Raw genomic sequence first — 19,198 nt, forward strand, 5'->3', positions numbered from 1 at the left:
CTTGGATCACATTGGCTCCTCTGTTTCTCTCTCATCCACTCCCAACCCATCAACAAATCCTATTGGTTCCACCTTCCCAATACAGCTAGAATCCTGCCCCCTTCTCTGCACCTGCCTGGTCCAAGCCACCATTATTGCTTCCTTGCCTTACTGCAACGGCCTTCTCATCAGACAGCTTGCTTCTGCCCCTGGACCCATATCATTTATTTTCAACATGGCAGCCAGAGAAATATTGTCAAAACCTTCCCAAGACTTCCATCCTATCCAGATGCAAACCACAAGGACCCACATAACCTGCCTCATCCCCTCCCTACCTTCTCCTCCTCCTGTTCTCCTAGCTCTTTCTGCTCCAGCCATACAGGCCTTGTCACTATTCCTCCAACCTGCCAGGCATGCTGTGCCCCAGGGCCTTTGCAAGGGCCATTCCCTTCTGCTCAGAATGTCCATCCCCAATTAACCTGGCACCTCCCTTCCTTATCTCTTTCAGGCCTTTGACAAAAACAACACTTCTCAGTGAGACCTTCCCAGTCACTCTACTTAAAACTGCACCACACATGCAACATGCGCACTCCCAGCACTCCCCATCCTTCCCTCTGCTTCGTGTTTTTTCCATAGAGCTTATTGTCTGGAGCACTGTATATTTCTCTTATTTAGTTTATTACTGTCTGTCTGTCTTCCTTTACATGCTGGCACATCAGCTCCACAAGAAGAGGATTCTCAGTGTCGTCTGCTCACTGCTATGGTCTCAACACCTGGTACAATGCCTGACACCCAATAGTTGTTCAGTAAAAGTTGGTGAATAAATGAATCCACATTTGACAAATGAGACAACTGAGCCTCGGTGGGGATATATCACTTGCCCAAGGCCACAAAGGAAGGAGTGAAGAGCCAGATACAAGTTTTCTGGACCCAGAGGCCATGCTTCTAACCACTGCACCACCCTACCTCTTTGAACCACACCAGGCTGCCTCCTGGTGCCACATAGGATGTTCGACACGTGACAGGAACCACATGTAACACTCTCCTGCCCAGCAGCCTTTGCAGCATTGTAGGCTGACTCCAGTCAGGGCTTGCAAGTCACCAGGAGCAATAGAACAGTTGGCCTCATCTGGCCTGAGGGAGGAAGTTCCCTCCTGACCTCAGGGAGATCAGCTGAGCCTTGAGATTTCTTCCCCCCAGTCATGTGACATCTCAAGGGGGGAAAAGAGGTGTGACTCATCAGCCCTCCAGGCTGGGGTAGGGCCCACTGAAAAAAGGGGCTCCCTCAGACAGCCAGAGTGACTGAGGTGAGACCACCAGAAGGACTTCCCGGTAGCCCAAAGCGTAGGAGAGGTGGCAAAGGACAGGAGGCCTTTTAACCAAAAGTGGGAGGGGCGTGTGAGAACATTTCCTTCATGTTGGTGAGGCGAGCCCCTCAGCCTCCCTCCTCCTTCCACCAGAATATCAAAAAGTTGGGCTGGCATCTTGCCCATATGCAAATCGGCACCCAGACACTTCCCCTTTGCCGGCTGGTCCCCCTTCGGCACACCCCTTGGCCCAAGACAAAGAAAGAGCCAGAAAGGTTGGTTAGTTTGCCACCCTCCTTTAGGGAACCAGCGTGCAGGGACAGAGACCCACTGGGCGGCTGGGGGCAGGGAGCAGCAGAGAGGGACCCACAGCAGAGCACCACTGCGGCAACCAGCTCCCCTACCCCCACCCTGGCCCAGGGAGCCACCGGAAACAGGAAATGCCTGTTACCCGGGCTTGCTCAGGGAGACAGAGAAGGGGGGCCTCTGCGTTCAGCCCTGAAGCCCCTTAATCTTGGGACTGCAAGACTTCATCTTGCAGACCAGAGAGGGTGGGCGTGCTGTGCACCCTCTTCGAAGCCTGGAAGCAGGGGTACAGAGTATCAACTCCTCATCCGGGCCTTCAAAACCTTCCCCATGCTAGCCTGTCTCTCTTTCGTCTCCTCCCCTCTCACCCCAACACACACTCAACATCTCCGTCTCAGTCAAGGGGTTCAGACAGACATGGTCTGACTCCCGGCCCAGCTGCCACGAGCTGAGGGACCTTGGATGGGTTACTGCACCATCTGGGGCACTCACTTCCCCGTCTACACTCTGGGAATGAAAATACCGACCGAATCCCCACTCTAGCACCAGGCCCACCAGGCAGCATCGTACATTCATTCAACAAGCACGGATTGAGTGGCACAGTGTGCCAAGCCCCGGGACCCAGGGGTGGCCAAGACAGACAAAACCCGCACAGAGCTTACAGTCTAGTGGGGAGACGGACACTGAGCAGATAGCGGCATGAATAAGCCATTGGTTACAACGGCGGTGGGTGGGTGAGCGTGGGAAACAGCACAGAGAGCCCTGGGAAGGGCGTCTGATGAAGCCAAGGACTAAGGGATGGTAAAGCAAGAGGAGGAGTGCTCCCAGCACCCCTCATGCACCGCTGGCTGGGATGTCAAATGGTGTGACCAAGTAGGAAGAATGGTTTGGCAGTTTCTTCAAAGGGTAGGCATGCACCTACCACACAATGTATTTCACTCGCGGGCATTCACACAGAGAAATGAAAGCAAGCGTCCCCATGAAGCCGAGTGTTCACAGCAGCCACATCTGTGACAGCCAAAACGTGGCAACAGCCCAGGTGTCCCTCAACAGGAGAAGGGATGAGCAAGCTGTGGGACATCCGTATGCTGGAATACTACTCAGGAATGAGGTGTGAAGGGCTGATAGACACGGCACTACGATAAATCGCAAGAGTGAAAGAAGCAGACTGAGAGGGTACATAGCCTATGAGCAGACGGAACAGCATGACAGAGAGCTCTCCTCTGGCCTCCACCCCTTCTTTGATTCAACAAATATTTATTGAGCATCGACTATGCCCCCAGGTACCTATCCAAGTGCTGGGGGTACAGCTGTGAACAAAAGCGCTCTCCCTGCTGGCGTGAGGCTGACCCTCTGGTAGAAGGAGACGCACAACCAAAGTGTTACATGAATATGTATGTACGAGGTGGTGAGTGTTGAGGGAGAAAAAGAAGTGGGATAAAGAGATGGGCTGTGCTAGGACGGGAGCTTCACTGAGAATGTGACATTGGAGTAAAGGCTTGAAGGATAGAATGATCCAGGTGGGTGCCTTGGAGGAAAAGCAGTCCAGGCAGAGGCAACAGCCAGGGCAAAGGCCCTGAGGCAGGACACTGCCCGGTGTGTTGGGAAAAGAGGTGGGAGGCCAGTGTGACTGGAGCAAAGTGAGAAAGAAGGAGTGGGAGGGAGCGAACCAAGAGTAGTATCGGATGCTGATTTACCAAAACTGAACAACAAAACTGTGTAATCAGGGGCGCCTGGGTGGCTCAGTCATTTAGGTGCCTGACTCTTGATTTCGGCTTAGGCCATGACCTCAGGGTTCTGAGATCGAGCCCCACCTCAGGCTCCAAGCTGGGTGTGGAGCCTGCTTAAGAGGCTCTCTCTCTCTCTCTCTCTCTCTCTCTCTCTCTCTCAAAAATTTTTTAAAAACTGGGTAATCAGGGATCCCTGCGTGGCTCAGCAGTTTGGCACCTGCCTTCAGCCCAGGACGTGATCCTGGAGTCCCAGGATCGAGTCCCGCGTCGGGCTCCCTGCATGGAGCCTGCTTCTCCCTCTGCCTGTGTCTCTGCCTCTCTCTCTCTCCTGTCCCATGAATAAATAAATAAAATCTTAAAAAAAAAAAAAAAACTGTGTAATCAAAATGGGGTAGGTGGTTGTCACCAGAGCATCCCCACCCTTTGGCCATGTCTCAGAGTCTCTGAGAGGGAAGCACAAACAGTTGATGCCCTTCCCCCAATTCCCCTGGTCCCACACTCCACTGCAGATCACGCTGAAGGGGACAGCCCCACATCTTTTGGGGTGCTGGATGCTGCATCCATGTGGGGATCATTCTAAGTCCCCAGGGCAGACAGACAAGACAGACACCCCAAGATGGATTTCTGGGAACACATCGTCCATTGAGAAGCCATGAAGTTGCTGCAGGGCTCCAGGACTAGAGGTGACTTGGAGGGAGCCAGGGACACAGTTATTGCGGCAGATCTCTGATGGGTTATCTGGAGGAAGGCTGATGAGCTGTGGGCTGGTGGAGAGTCCTAAGAAAGGAGATCTGGATTTGATCTAAGATTGAACTCCAAAACCACCAGAGCCGTTAGAGCTAAAGAGGACCCTGCCTCGGGAAATGAAACCATTTTATTTCACCCAATCTCGGGCAAACAGCAGGTAACAGCAGCTCCCACTGAGATAACACCGAGCTCAACGAGGCAGTTACTATGAGGACCGTGGTCGGCTTGCTCTCAGATCCATTCCCCGCCTGCCCTCTGCCCTTTGCGCCAAAGATAAGGGAACTACATTTCCCAGGCTCCTTTGCACCCTGGCTTCCAGGTAGGCTCAGCCAATGGGATACCCTGGCAGGAGGCCAGAGGGCGGGAGGAAGAGAAACCAGGGTATTTCTCCTTCTCTTGCTCTGCTTCTTCAGCAGCTAATATATCTTCCTCCTGGTCTCTCCCTGATGGCGGTCCTTGCACAAGGTCCTGGCTCCCCTGAATGGCTCCAGCCTCTGGACCCTGGTCACATCATCTCTTCTACTGTTTCTCTGGCCAGGTGGCCACTCTCCAGGTTACTAACCTCAGAATTCCCTGTCCTCTCAGCTCCCCCATCACCCACTAGCCATTCCCTGAATTAAATCTTCTCTGTCTGAAAGATCTAAGATGATTTCTGCTTTCTTGGCTAAACCCTGACTGAGAAAACCAGAAATTTGAATCCAAGTCTACCTCCATAACCACCTAAAAGGTTCATATGCTCCCCCCCACCCCGCCCCCTGAAGAGGCAACATTCATATTGTGCTTATGGTCACAGGCTTGGGGGGCTCAAATCCCAACGTAGCTACTTGTTCACTTAGACAACTCACTTAAACTTTCCATGTTTCCATTTCCTCATCTCTGAGACTAGGATAGTAACGAAGAACAGATTGTGCTTTCCAAAGATGGCCATCAACATAGCACCCAACCAGCATGCTCTTCTGCAGGGGGACTCGTCACACCACCATCAGGAGGTGGAGTCTGATTCCCCTGCCCTTGAATCCAGGCTGGTCTTAGAGAATCAGAGCAAAGTGACACCACGTGGTCTCCAAGTAGGTCAGAAGCAAACTTGCAACCTCCACCTTGAGAAACACTTGGTCTCTCCACACTCCTTCTCAAAACTCAGTCACCATGTTGTAAAGAAGCCCGAGCCACGTGGAGAGGCCACAGGCCACTCTTCTAGTCAACAGCCCAAGCTGAGCTCAGCTGTGAGTCACCCCATCCCAGATTTCCAGCGTGCGGGTGAGGGATCCTCCAGCTGACTCCAGCCCTCAGATATTCAAGGCATTTCATCGTGAGGCTGACAAACCATCATCTCCACACTCCATTTGAATTCCTGACTCACAGACTCTGAAAATTCTGAAATAGTTGTCGTCTTAAATCTTTAAGTTTGGGGTGGTTTGACTCACAGAAGAAATAACCTGAACATCATGGCACCTACTCCATGGATTTGTTGTGAAAATCAAATGAGTTATAAGTGTTACCTACTTGGAACAACACTTGCACATATAAAAAAAAATAAAAAATAAAATTAAATAAAATTAAATAAATAAATAAATAAAAATAAATTTAAAAAATTAAAAAAAAAACCACTTGCACATAGTAAGGGCTGCATAAATGGGACTGGTTTCTATTGTTATTTATTACACTTTCTGATACTATTTCCATCCATTTCAATAAAACTATTCTTTTCAAAGTACTGACACCTCACTGTGGATACACTTTCTTTTTCTGGCCTCTGGCTTTCCTCCTAAGTCACTGTTTGTCTTCTGACCCCTCAGCTTCTTCTTCTTCCTCTCCCCAACCTCTCCATGCTGCTGCACCCTCAGGCGCTGACCCCTTTTCTTCTCTCTCTTCTTCCCCCACCAGGGATCTCATCCACCCCTGTGAGTTTGCTTACCAATCACTACTAGGTACTACTTGCAGCATGTGACAATTTTATAACCATGAGCTCATTTAATTCCTGTAACAGACCTATAAGGCAGGGACTATTCTGATCCACATTTAAAAGGTGAGGAGACTGAGTCACGGAGAGATTCAGTAACTCATCCAAGATTCAACAGTCAAGAGTAGAACCCAGACCCCCATGTAACTAGAGTCATTGTCCCTCAAACAGGGTTTCTCAGCCTCAGCACAACTGATATTTCGGTGGCTGTCCTGGGATTATAGGACATCAGGATATCCACAGCACCCCTGGTCTCTACCACAGGATGCCAGGAGCACACCACTCCCTCCAGTAGTGACAACCAAAAATATCTCCAGGCATCCCCCTCAGATGTGCTCTGGGTGGGGGGGGGGCAGTGCTCCCCGTGCCCCTGGTTGAGAACCACTGCACTAACACTTATGCTGTGCTGCCTTCCATCTCCAAGGTAACTGAGCCCCATCAGAACTCCCCAAATCTTGACTCTCCCCAGCCTTCTCATCTTAGCAAATAAGGCCCCCATTCACACAGGTTCCTAAACTACAAACTTAGACATCATCTCACCTCCTTTCATTCACTCTCACCCTTCCCCCATCTGGTCTGTCAGGATGTCCAACCAGCACAACCACTGAAATGTGAGCCCATCCATAGTCCAGCCACCATCGCATCCCGGTGGGACACCACCAATCCCCTCCACCCAGGTCCCCCCTCTGCCATTTCAATCACCCTAACAGTCTGGTCCCAACAGAGCAGCTTGAGGAACCTCTTTAACCTGCCAACCTGTTTAAACCCTCCAAGAACTTCTCATCACATTTATTTTTTTTTTAATTTTTATTTATTTATTTATGATAGTCACAGAGAGAGAGAGGCAGAGACACAGGCAGAGGGAGAAGCAGGCTCCATGCACCGGGAGCCCGATGTGGGATTCGATCCCGGGTCTCCAGGATCATGCCCTGGGCCAAAGGCAGGCGCCAAACCACTGCGCCACCCAGGGATCCCTCTCATCACATTTAATTGTGCACATATAGGCACAGCCACTCTAGTGAAGTGCCTTCCTCCCAACCTCAGTCCCAGCACTCTCTCTTCACCATTCACCTTCATTTAGACCCTCCTCCCCACAGGGCCTTTGCATGACATTTGCCCTCCTCGCCCCATTCTTCCCAGAGCTAGCTCTTCATCCTTCAGCTTTCAGCTTTCCTTGGCCACCCTCCAGACCACGCTTTCCTCTTCTCCATCTTGACCCCTGGCTTATTTTGTCTGCAACATTTATTGTAATATTTTGTTGATTTGCTTTTTTACTATCTATAGTAGGTTGAACGGTGGGTCCCCAAAAGATATAACTATACCAGATCCCTGGAACCTCCCTGTCAATGTGACCTTATTTGAAAATAATAATAATAATAATAATAATAATAATAATAATAATAAAAGGACTTTGCAAGATGTAATTAAGTTAAGGATCTGCAGATCACAGTATCATCCTGGATTACCAGAGTGGGCCCTAAACTCACCAACAAGCGTCCTTACATGAGACACACAGAGGAGACAACCTGGTGAAGACAGGGTGGCACAGCCAGGAGCCAAGAAATGCCTGGAGCCACCAGAAGCTGGAAGAAGCCAGGAATGGATTCTCCATGAGAGCCTCCAGAAGGAGCTTGACCCTGCCCACACCTTTGATTTCAGACCTCTAACTTCCAGAATCAAGAAATGATATGTTTCTGTTATTTTAAGTCACCCAGTGTGTGGTCCTCTGCTAGGGCAGCCACAGGAAACCAGTACACTGCCCCTCTCCCCCACAAGGCCATGAACTCAGGAGATCAGAGAATGTATCTTCTGTGTTCTTTCCCAAAACTCCAGCAATCAGCACAGCTCCTATTGCTGATAATAGAATAGATGATTATTCTAACTCAAAGAAGCTCTGGATCTCTTCTTCACCGTCCCCAGACAGAAATTGTTCACACACATCTTCTTGGACTTTTCTCAAGATAGGAAGCTTGCTCCCTCCAAAACCAAGTTTCTGAGATGGGGGTGGGGGGTGAGGGTGGGGGGATAAGGGGATTCCGCGTCCCAGGGACCATTTGGCAACGTCTGCAGACATTTTGCTGTCCCAGCTCAAGGGAAGAGGGTGCTACTGGTATCAAGTGGGTGGAGGTCAGGGATGCCACCAAACATCCTACAATGCATGGGGCAGCCCCTGGAAGAGAGAAAGACGAGACTCCAGCTGACAGCAGGATGGTGAGAAGCTGTGCACTGAAGTTCATACTGCCAGTATATGCATGGACTGCCTCCTGACATCTATTCCTGCTTCTGCTAGCAGCCCCTCAGTGTCCCCTGGGGAACCACCCCTCCTCCTCCTTCCCCTCTAGCTCTTTTCGGTGGGGTCAGCTCCTCCCCAACTCCAGGAATAGGTATATAACCTCAGCCTGGCCAATCAGAACATCATAATCTACTCACCACAATTGGTTGTGACTCTCCTCCCCATACACATACACAAAGAAATCATATCCAGTGAGGCATAGATTTGGGCTTGAGCAGCCATTTTTCATTATACACAAAAATGTGGGCATCTGAATTTGGAGCAGTCAGGCACCATGCCTGCCACCATGAGGGGAAAGGATGACTGAGAATGAGGGAAAACACTGAAAACACAGCAGAGTTAAGAGACGGGTAGGCGTGATCCTGAGATAGAGCCCCTGGATCCAGCTGGACCTGAACACATTTTCTCCCAAGCTTTTCAGTTATGTGAGCTAATAAATATTATTTTTTACTAAGCCAGTTTCAGTTGGGTTTTCTGTCACAAGGTCTAAAACTCTTGGTTAAAATTTCTGCAGACAGAGCTCAGAATTTCCTCAAACTTCAAACTTCTCCAACTGAACATCCCTTATTTCTTCCCCCCAAGGGACCTGACTCCCAAGTTCCTCCTAAAGCAGAGGACTCAGAACACCATCCCTGCTATCAGAGGGGGACAGTTCATCTCTACAATATGGTGAGATCTCTAGAAGCTCAGCTGTGCCCATCCAACACACCCTCGGGTGCTGCCCACTTCCTGGAACTATAAATGTTAACAAAGGAGACAAACAGAACCTCTTTTGGCTCTTCAATATGTCCCAACCTCCTACACTCAATTGGCATCTCACCTCCTCCAGGGGGCTTACCCTGATTGCTTCCCTCCTCTCCGTTCCCACAATACCCCGGGCTCCACCCACCCATCACAGACTGTGTTCCACTCTCAGGTAACTGCCTATTTCCTCATCTGTTTCCATGAGCTACATGAGGGCCTGTGTGTCGTTCATCATGGAATTCTCCATCATCTTGTGCATGGCCTAATACAAGTAAATATCCATGATGCGGGCGATATCCTCATTATTATTATTATTACCAGAAGCATCATCACTGTTTTCCCTATTTTACAGGTGAGAAAACCAAAGGCAGGAGAGGCCTGGACACTTGCCCAAAGTCACATAACTAGGAACCAGTAGACGCAGGATTGATCTCAAGCAATCCATACTTAACTACTGCTAACCAACCACCACTAACCAATAATAAGCAAGCACTCAACAAACACCCACTAAATCAGGGATCAATTGGTAAACTCCTTCTGTAAAGAGACAGACAACAAACTTTTTTTGTCTTCGCAGGTCATAGCGCCTTTGTCATGATTATTCATGAAATGGAAGCAGCCACAGACAATGTCAACAAATGAGTGTGACAGGGTATATCCATTAAATTGTATGTACGAAAGAAGGCATCAGTTATGGTTTGCTGTTCCAGTATTAAAGGAAGGATGAAAAGTGTTTCCTGGGTGGCTTAGTCAGTTAAACATCTGCCTTCAGCTCAGGTCATGATCTCAGGGTCCTGGGATCAAGCCCCACATTGGGCTCCTTGCTCAGTGGGAAACCTGCTTCTCCCTCTCTCACTCCTCCTGCTTGTGCGCTCTCTCTCTCCCCATCAAATAAACAAATAAAATAAAATAAAATAAATAAAATATTTTTAAAATAAAAATTAAAAAATAAAGGAAGGACAAATAAATGAATAAAGTGAATATTTGATAAATATTTACTGAGCACCTACTATGTGCCAGGTGCTGTTCTAGGCACAAGGGACACAGCTATGAACCAAACAGGCAAAAGCCTTGCCTGACATTCCAGTGGAAGAAGCTGATAATAAGCAAAGAAGTAAAAAAAAACTATGTAGGTCAGAGGGTTGTAAGTGCTATGGTGAAAAATAATATAAGAAAAAGATGTGATAGTACAGAGGGGTGGGGAACAGGGGTAGGGGGTAGGTAGGGAGTGCAATCTTAGGTGTGGAAACCAGGGAAGCTCTCTGATAAGAAACCTGAAGGAGATAAGAGAACAATCACAGTGTATATCAGGGGGAAGACAGATCTGTGGAGAAAGAACAGATGTGATAAGGCCCTGAGGCTGCATTGGGCCTGGTGGGTTCTGGGAGCAGCGAGGAGGCTCTGTGTCTGCAGTAGAGTGAAGGAAGGCAACAGAGTGGGGGAGGAGAGGGCCAGGCGGTGGGCAGAGGCCAAATCATAGACTCTCATGGGCCAAGATGAGGACTATCTTTTGCCCCAAAGGCAATGGAAGGGTAACATTTCCCAGTACTAGGACCAAAAGGAGGTCAGTGAACAGAAAAAAATAAAATAAAAATGGAATAAAAGAAGGTATAATACCAAATGTTGGCCCTCCCAGACTTCTGTCCTCATCGGCCATAGTAAACATGTTAAGATGAGGTCTTTGAACCAACCCAACCTACTTTGCTGAGATTTGCTCCCACCCCAGGGCCCCAGGGCCCCAGTCCCTAGCTTAACCCCCTCACCCCACCCCCACCCCGCCCATGGCTTTGGTTCAAGATCCTCATTCCCTATCCCATCATGGCTTCCTCCAAGCCAGCCCCTCCAGACTTGCATCTCTGAAGCCAGCTAGGCATCACTTTGCGGTTCTACAACATTCTCTTCTACGTCCACCCAACCCATTTCCTGTCCTCCCCGGCTCCCAACGAAACCAGCCTCAGCCTCTCCTGCAGTTGGATAGGACCATTGTGATGGAGTTATGGCCAATTAAACAAGAATGGAGGTGAAGGCACCACTTCTGGGCCTGGCCCATGAAAGCTTGCCATGGTTTCCCTCCTTACACTCTTCTTCCTCACCTTCTGGGATAGAGAGGAGTCCAAGGGCTTTAAGGAGAGGAGGACCATGGGATGGAAGGAGCCCAGGTCCTGAAGGGACTTTGTAAAGAAGAGCCACCCCCTTAACCCCCCAGTTGACCCAAACTAGATTGTGATGTGAGCAAGAAGTAAACCCTTACTGCTACTGAAATGTGCAGTTTGTTACAGCAGCTAACATTACACACCATGACGTACCACATCTAAGCCAACTTTGACTGAAATCAAATCAACAAAAAAGTTTCTCCCATTATTTTAGCATTTGCTAAATTTATCTATCTATCTATTTATTTATTTATTCTTAAAGATTTTATTTATTAATGAGAGACACAGACTGAGAGAGAGAAGCAGAGACACAGGCAGAGGGAGAAGCAGGCTCCATGCAGGGAGCCCAATGCAGGACTGGAACCACGCCCTGGGCCTAAGGCAGGCACCAAACCGCTGAGCCACCCAGGGATCCCCAGCACTTGCTAAATTTAGCACATCAATCGCATCAGTAAGGAATTTAACTTAACCTATTACTTTTTAACCCACACACAACCCTGAGATAAAGGTGCTGTCCACATCCCCACTTTATAAATAAGACAACCAGGGCTCAAATAGGTTAAGTAATGTTTCTCTTCTTCAAGATCACAAAGGTAGTAAGTACCTGACTTGAAATTCAAGCCAGCCTCATATATAAAGAGTTCCTAAAAATCAATAAGAAAAAAAAATGACAGCAGTCCCAGAAGGAAAAAAAATAATGGGCAAATGATATGAACCAATATTACTTCACCAAGAGGAAACAGAAATAACTCTTAAACAAAAGAAAAGAGGTGGTTCAAACTCAGAATAAGAGAAATGTAAATTGAGCCATAATAAGCTCCATTTATCACCCATGAAGTTGGCAAGACTCCAAAATCTTAACAACAGAACAGTCTGTGGTAAGGTGATGAACAATAAGCACTCTCATGCTTTGTTAGTGGTAATGTAGTTGGAACAGCCCACATGGGAACAGGCCCTCATGGAGAACAATCTGGCCATACCTGCCCCAAACAAGAAGCTCACACCCTTTGAGCCAGCAAATCCTTCAGAGAGCTTATCCCATGGCGATACTTGCTCATGTGTATGGCAGCAATAATAACATTCCTGGGTAGCCAGGGACTTTTCTAAGCTTTTTATAGTAATTCATTATCCCTCACAACAATGCTTAAAGGTAGGGATTTATTATCCCCATTTTACAGATGCAGATACTGAGGCACAGAGAGTTTAGGTAACACACCCAAGGTCACACAGTGGAGGAGACCAAAGATGATTCATGGACAAGGTGAATGGTTGCATTTAATGTGTCATAACAAAAGCCTGGCACAACTCAAGTGTCCATTGATAGAGGAGATGATAAAATAAGTGATCACGCCACTGAGCAATGAGATAGAGGCAGTTTTGGGTAACAGTGGACAGCAAGAACCCCAGGACCAGGCTGTCCAGGGTTCCAATCTCCAGCTCTGCCACTTTCAAGTTGGGTGGCCTGAGGCAAGTGAAAAATGAGGATCATATACCATCTACCACCAAGGGCATTATGAAGATTAAACAAGTTAATGTATAGAAAATGTTTACAGGAGCACCTGGGTGGCACAGCCAGTTAAGCGACGCATTCCTGTTTCGGCTCAGGTCTCTATCTTAGGGTTGTGAGATTGAGCCCCAAGTCAGGCTCAGCGCTCAGCACAGAATCAGCTCAGGACTCTCTCTCCTTCTCCCTCTGCCCTCCCCCCGCTTCGCTGGTGCTCCCTCTCACTCGCTTTCTCTAAAATAAAGAAATAAATCTAAAAAAAAAAGAAAAAGAAAAAGAAAAAGAGAAAAGAAAGAAAGAAAGAAAGAAAGAAAGAGAAAGAAAGAAAGAAAGAAAGAAAGAAAGAAAGAAAGAAAGAAAGAAAGAAAGAAAGAAAGAAAGAAAGAAAATATTTACAACAGGAACCCTCAAACGTTTCTACAAATGTCTGGACAGTTAACATCTTCAGCCCCGCAGGCCAGACGGTCTCTGTGGCAACTCCTCAACTCCTTGGTTTAGCTGGAAAGCAGCGTGGACAATTTGTGCATGAAGCAATGTGCATGGCTGTGTGCCAATAAAACTTTATTTATAAAAACATGCTGTGGTCCAGATGCACCTGTTGGACTGCAGTTTGCTGGCACCTGGTTTGGACTAATGCCTGGCACGCAATTAACACAATATAAGTCACTTCTTAAATTAATGGACTATCTGGCATACCGTGCAGTCATGGTTGTTTTTTTTTTTTTAAATGAGGACAATCTCTATGTATTGATTTGGAAAGAGTCCCAAGATGATTTTTAAGTAAGGAAAGCAAGATGGAAAGCAGTCGGTGGTATGTGCCATCGTCCGTGTTAAGGGAGAAGGGTAGGAAATAAGAACCTAAATTCCTATTTGCTTATGTTTGCATAAAGAAACTCTGAAGGAGAAAAAAAAGTGGGAAATATCGGAAAAGGAGACAGAACATGAAAGACTCCTAACTCGGGGAAACGAACTAGGGGCGGTGGAAGGGGAGGTGGCGGGGGGTGGGGGGTGACTGGGTGACGGGCACTGAGGGGGGCACTTGATGGGATGAGCACTGGGTGTTATTCTATACGTTGACAAATTGAACACCAATAAAAAATAAATTTATTAAAAAACAAAAAACAAAAAAAAAGAAACTCTGGATGGAAACACAGTCCACTTAAAAAAAAAAAAGGAGTTACTCGCGGAAGAAGGCAGGAGCTGGGTATCTAAGTTAAATTTTTCCCTGTGCACCTTCTTATGTGTTTTAATATTTGAATCGTATGAATGTATTTATTTAACCAAATAAATATTTTAAAAATTCTTGCAGCTCTCTGCCCCTATCGCAGGGTTTCTCAACCTCAGCGCTATTGATGTTAGGGGCAGAGAATTCTCTGCTGTGTGTGCGATTATAGGATACTGACAGCATCCCTCATACCCACCCACCGGATTTTAGTAGCATCTCCCGGCTGTGATGAAACGAGAAACATGTCCAGACTTGGTCAAATGCCCCGAGGAGGGGGTACAAAGTCACCCCAGCTGAGAAATACTACCCCAACCCAACCTCCTGCTTGCTGTGTTATGCTGCCCCACGTCCTCCCTAAGAAGACTTTTTAGTGCGGGTTTATCAGGTGTCAGACACCGTGCCAAGTGGTATTGAAATAGCACAACAGTGTTCGAAGTAAATGTCCCATTTTTATTCACGTGGTGGCATCAGGATCTGAATCCAGGTCTGGCCCCTCAGAGCCTCTGCCCTCCAGCTGACCCACTTTCTGACTCTCCTGCCCTCTCCCCTGCCTCTGCCAGTGGCACGGGGCATTCACAGGCTGGGGACCTTGACATCATCCAGGCCCTAGCGCCTGCCCCCGCTAGGTCTAATCAGCTCCCACGCTCTGGTGGGTCTTTCCCACAATGACTGTCACATTCGTCCTTTCCTCTCCGCTCCCTTGGCCATAAAGTTTCATCTCTGCCACCAGAATGTGGACTCCCAGAGAGGGGAGGTGAGTTAGGAGGTCTGGTGGTCAGGGTGACGCCTGGGATAGGATCCTCACTCCGCCTCAGACCTCAGAGGGACCATCCAGCTTGGAGACGCGCTCTGCTCTGACCTCGGCCACGAACCACTCCCACCAGCCTCTGAAGACGCCCCCACAAGCTCTCACCTCAGGGCCTTTGCATGGCGGTACCCCCCGCCAGGGGCAGTGTGTCCCCAGATTCACAAGGCTCATTCCCTCCTTTTCCCCAGGTCTCTGCCCAAGTCAGTGGGGCCTCCCGGCCCACCCGTTCCAGAGCGTGACCCCCGCACTCAGGAGCTCCCTTTCCTGCTTTGATTTCTCCAGAGCACGTACCCCCGCCCCATAAGTTACGTGTTTCTTTATCTGCTCACTGTCGGTCTTGCCCACTACGAGGTGGGCTCCTCAGCGCCAGGGCTCTGTGTGTGTGTCCTTCCCACTGTCCCAGCAGCAAAAAGAGGCCTGACGTACATCACAACTGCCGTTGAGCGCAGGCCCTCTTCCCCGCCCTCTTCCCTAGAAACTGGGGCTCAGAGCTGAGCTTTGAGGGGAGACACGATGAGCAGAGGCAGGAAGGCACAGAGCTCCAGACCTGGGGAGATTGGAGAACAGCCTGGAGCCTGACAGAGCTGGCCATAGGAAGCCAGAGCAACAAGAAAACTCTTACTCACGCTTCAAAACACAGCACAGATGTCCCCTCTTGCATAAAGCCTGACATGGCCAGGCAATGTCTAGCCTTTGCTTCAGGGCCCCCAGCCCAGAGCTTTCTCCCTCTGTCCCAGTCCCGACCACACAGGCCAGGGGGTGTCTGTCTCCCCCAGTTTGAGAGCACCTTGAGGGCCAGGCCTGGCGCAGGTCCTCAGCACTGCCTGGCACAAAGAGGCTGCAGCCCTGCGATCCCCACAGCTGCCTTCCCTTGTGCCCTTCATCCGACAGCCGGCTGTAGGCAAGATGTGGGCATGGGGATGGAAGTTCATCCTCACATTTATCCACTTCCCCATCAGCTGCTGTTAAAGCCTCACTGGGGACCTTGACAGCCCGCGGGGCTGGGGCCTGACAGGTCCTATGGCTACTTCCCCATCACCTGGAAGCCAGGAGGGAAGCAAATGTAGGCAAATCTAGGATGGCCTGTAGCCAGAGGAGCTGGGCCTCTGGAGTTCCCTCATCCTTTCAGGAAGCCCTGCCTGTGCCAAGGAGGGTGGGCCACCCACCTCCCCCACCCCACCACCCTGTCCCCAGGGAATGCCTCCAGGGACCCCCACAGGCCCACTCCCTGAGCAGTCACTTCCCCTCTCCGCATCCGCACGTGGCATCTCGGACCCCTACCAAAACACAAGTCGCTGGCCCAAAGCCTTCATTCCAGAGTGAAGCCTGAAGGCCAGAGGTGAGTGTCGGCTCAGACTCCCAAGGCAGGTGAGGCCCCTGGAGCCCCCAGCCCCCAGCCCCCAGCATACACAGCTTCTACCCAGCACCCAGGAGACCATAGGGACCCAAAGAAGGTGCTTCAGAGAGGGGATCCAGTCACGTTACCGCCTCCACCCCAACCGCATTCAAATAGGGATTTGAATATATTTCCTGAGTCTCACAGGGCCCGCTCTGTACAATCCACCCTCCCCGGACCTGGGCCCTCGCAGTAATCCCTACAGAGAAAGAGCAGCTGTTTCTAGGCCCCAAAACCCCAGGACCCAGTCTTAGGCTGGAGACCAAGGCTTTTCTCAATGTCCCCCTGGGATGGATAGAACTAAGAAGACCAGAACCCAGGGGCTCACAGCCCCCCACCCGTCCCACGCCCCAGGCCCAGGCAGGAAGCGAAGGGGAAGAAGATGTGAGGGGAAGGAAGGGGCCCAGGAGGAGGAGATACATGTGGGGGAAGAAGTTGGTGGAGGCCCCTCCCCCATAGGCAGAAGGAGGGGGGATGTCAAAGGAGGTGAAATCCTCAGGCACCCTGTTGGCCACCTAGGAGTTCCCAGGTAACCCTCAAGACCCCCACATAGTCCCATCTAGGGGCTTGAACCTCAGTGAAGTCAGCCTGGGGCTTGGGAGCGTTAACCTCAAGTTTGTCAGTTCTTAGTCTAAATGTGCACTAACCCAGAGCCTATTAACCCATTCCGGTTAACCTTGGGTGAGACACCCCAGAATCTCAGAGTTTGCCATCCCCTCCGTCCCTTCCCCCTATCTCCCCTGTGCCAGCCCGAGTCCGCAGCATATTCCCTTCTACATCCCAGACCCAGAGTTTCAGGGTATTAGTTCCCCTGGTGCTAGCCTGGGGTGCCCCCCACCTCCAACCCTTGGCACTCCAGCCAATGGCAGGCTCACCTGGGACATCTGGGGGCGCAGGTTGACCTCACGCAGGTTGATGGCATGGGGCAGCAGGTTGTTGAGCAGCTGGCACAGAAGGACGCCATCCCGGAGGGCCTGTGCCAGCTCGCACACCTGGGCCCCGTCCCAGGTCACACGGTGGCTGGGCGGCAGCACCCGACACTGGATCAGCCAGTGGGTACACTGGCGCCACAGCTCCATGGCTGCTGCCTTACCGGGTCAGCCCTCGCGCCCTTGCGGCCTCCACCGCCTGCCTGCCTGCCTATGCTAGCTAGCTACCACTTCCTCTTCTTTGCCTGTAACTGTCGCCCTGAGAGGGGGTGGAGGAGGAGGAGCCATGGGGGGCGGGAGCAGCTGCTGCCCAGCCCCTTCTATGCAGGGCCTGGCATCTCTTTCCCCCACCAGCTCAACACAGGCCTGGGCCCCGGAGAGTGGGAGGCTGCTGGTGGAGTTACTGAGGCCTGTCGCCTTCCTCCATATCCAACCCATGAGCAGTACGACCTCGGCAACATACTCAACGTCTGCTCTCTTCTGACCCCTCTCTCCTCTGCCTCCGCCTTGGTTTGGCACCCAACATCTCAGCTTGAGCTAGCATAGCCTCCTCTACCCTGGTGCCCAGGCTACCCTCCCCTTATCCCCACAGTCTGTCCTCCCCACGGAGGCGCACACCTGTGAGCATCTGGGCAAGCCATGATGTCTCTCCTCTTCTTATAGCCCACCACCCTGCAGCCAACAAGGCCCTACATGACATGTTCCTCACCTCTTCCACTCACCACTTTCCCTCACCCACTCTCCTCCAGCCACGCAGGGACTGTTCCTCCAGGACACCAGGCCACCCCAGAATTTTACCTCAAAATCCTGCCACAGGGCCTTTGTACATGCTGCTTCTCCGCCTTAGGCAAGCAACTTCATGGCTAACTCCCGCACCTCCAACAGTTCTTTGTTCAGTGTCACCTTCTCACGAAATCTTCCCAGATCTCTCCATTTCAAATCATAGACTTTCCTTCCCATGTCCCTACATTAAGCCCTGATCACTGTCCAACAAACCTGACATTTTATTAGACTTATTTCTGTATTGTCTATTTAGAAATCTGTGTCTCATATGTTCCTAGCACCTGGCATGAATATATGTCCCATAAGTATTTGTTAAATGAATAAATACATGGTTGGAAGCTTTCTTTCGGCCCTGCCTCTAACATTCCCAAATTCATTTCTTTATTGCTATGGCCCTGGCCACCATCATCTCTTTCCATAGACTTCGATGGTGTCGTTAATCCATTCGTTTATCAAACATTTACTGTCTTTCCTAGACCTTATCACTACCTGAAATCATTTTGTCTACAAGGTCTCTCTCCCCACCTCCACCCCACTAGGCCCAGTAGACTCTCCTCCTCCGACCGTCTCACAAGGCACGCCCCTTGGATTTTCTTTTTTAATTCTTTAACCACAAGGGAGCGCTAGGCTCCTTCACTTGGACATTACCCCCTACCTCCTGACTGTACCAAAACTAGGACGGAGGAGGTCAAGAAAAAGTGGCTCCCCTCAGCTCCTCCTGAGCCTCGAATCTCTTCCACATTTGCGGGGGTTGGGGAGGGGGCGGGGGTAGAGTGGGGAGGGGGTGAGGAGCTGAGCTTAGAAATCACCCGCTTTGTGATCCCATGGGCACCGAAACTTTTCATCCCCAACCATCCTGGGCGCTCTATGAGTCCATTTCCTCATCTGTAAATTGGGTGACAGTCACCTTCACCGTTTAGAATTATGGTAGGGATCAGAGCGATGTGGGGCTGCGCAGATGAAAGCGAGGAAGACAGGATGGCGCTTCAGGGCTCCGGGTATGAATCCGCACCTCCGCCACACTCACAAGCCGAGTCGACCTGGGCAAATGGCTTAGCTGCCCCGTGCCTCAGTTTCTCCATCTGGAAAATGGGGGTGATGAAAATGGTACCTACTTCACTGAGAGGTCGATGTAAAAAATAAATGCGTTGAAGCAGGTCAAGGAAGCAGAACAGTCCTGGCACGTTAAGTGCTCAGTGGGTGTTAGTGAGGCTGCTGCTTTCGCTGTTATCATTGTGCACAAGCCCCTCAATAAACGTGGCCAGAGCGTCCTCCCTCTGGTTCCAGAACACTCCCCCATTCTTTCCAGGCTTGCTCCAAGCATCAGGATGGAA

The 19,198-nt window shown here is 50.1% G+C and overlaps 1 protein-coding gene across 3 annotated transcripts in view; it reads right to left on the minus strand.

The window, feature by feature from the left end:
• The window catches only part of VAV1 (vav guanine nucleotide exchange factor 1), a 50,021-nt gene extending 31,646 nt beyond the window's left edge, over positions 1-18,375 (minus strand). Inside the window, exon 1 of one of the 3 annotated variants that reach the window (XM_072787558.1) lies at positions 17,028-18,375. In XM_072787558.1, the coding sequence (XP_072643659.1) occupies positions 17,028-17,231 (204 nt within the window). In that variant the 5' untranslated portion in view covers positions 17,232-18,375. Of the gene's footprint in view, positions 1-11,159; positions 11,223-17,027 lie in introns of those variants that run through there. The other 2 variants (XM_072787557.1, XM_072787559.1) reach the window with 2 other exon arrangements.
• Between the last annotated feature and the right edge of the window lie 823 nt (positions 18,376-19,198).

The sequence above is a fragment of the Canis lupus genome, chromosome 19, assembly GCF_048164855.1.
Source record: "Canis lupus baileyi chromosome 19, mCanLup2.hap1, whole genome shotgun sequence".
Classification (NCBI taxonomy): domain Eukaryota; kingdom Metazoa; phylum Chordata; class Mammalia; order Carnivora; family Canidae; genus Canis; species Canis lupus.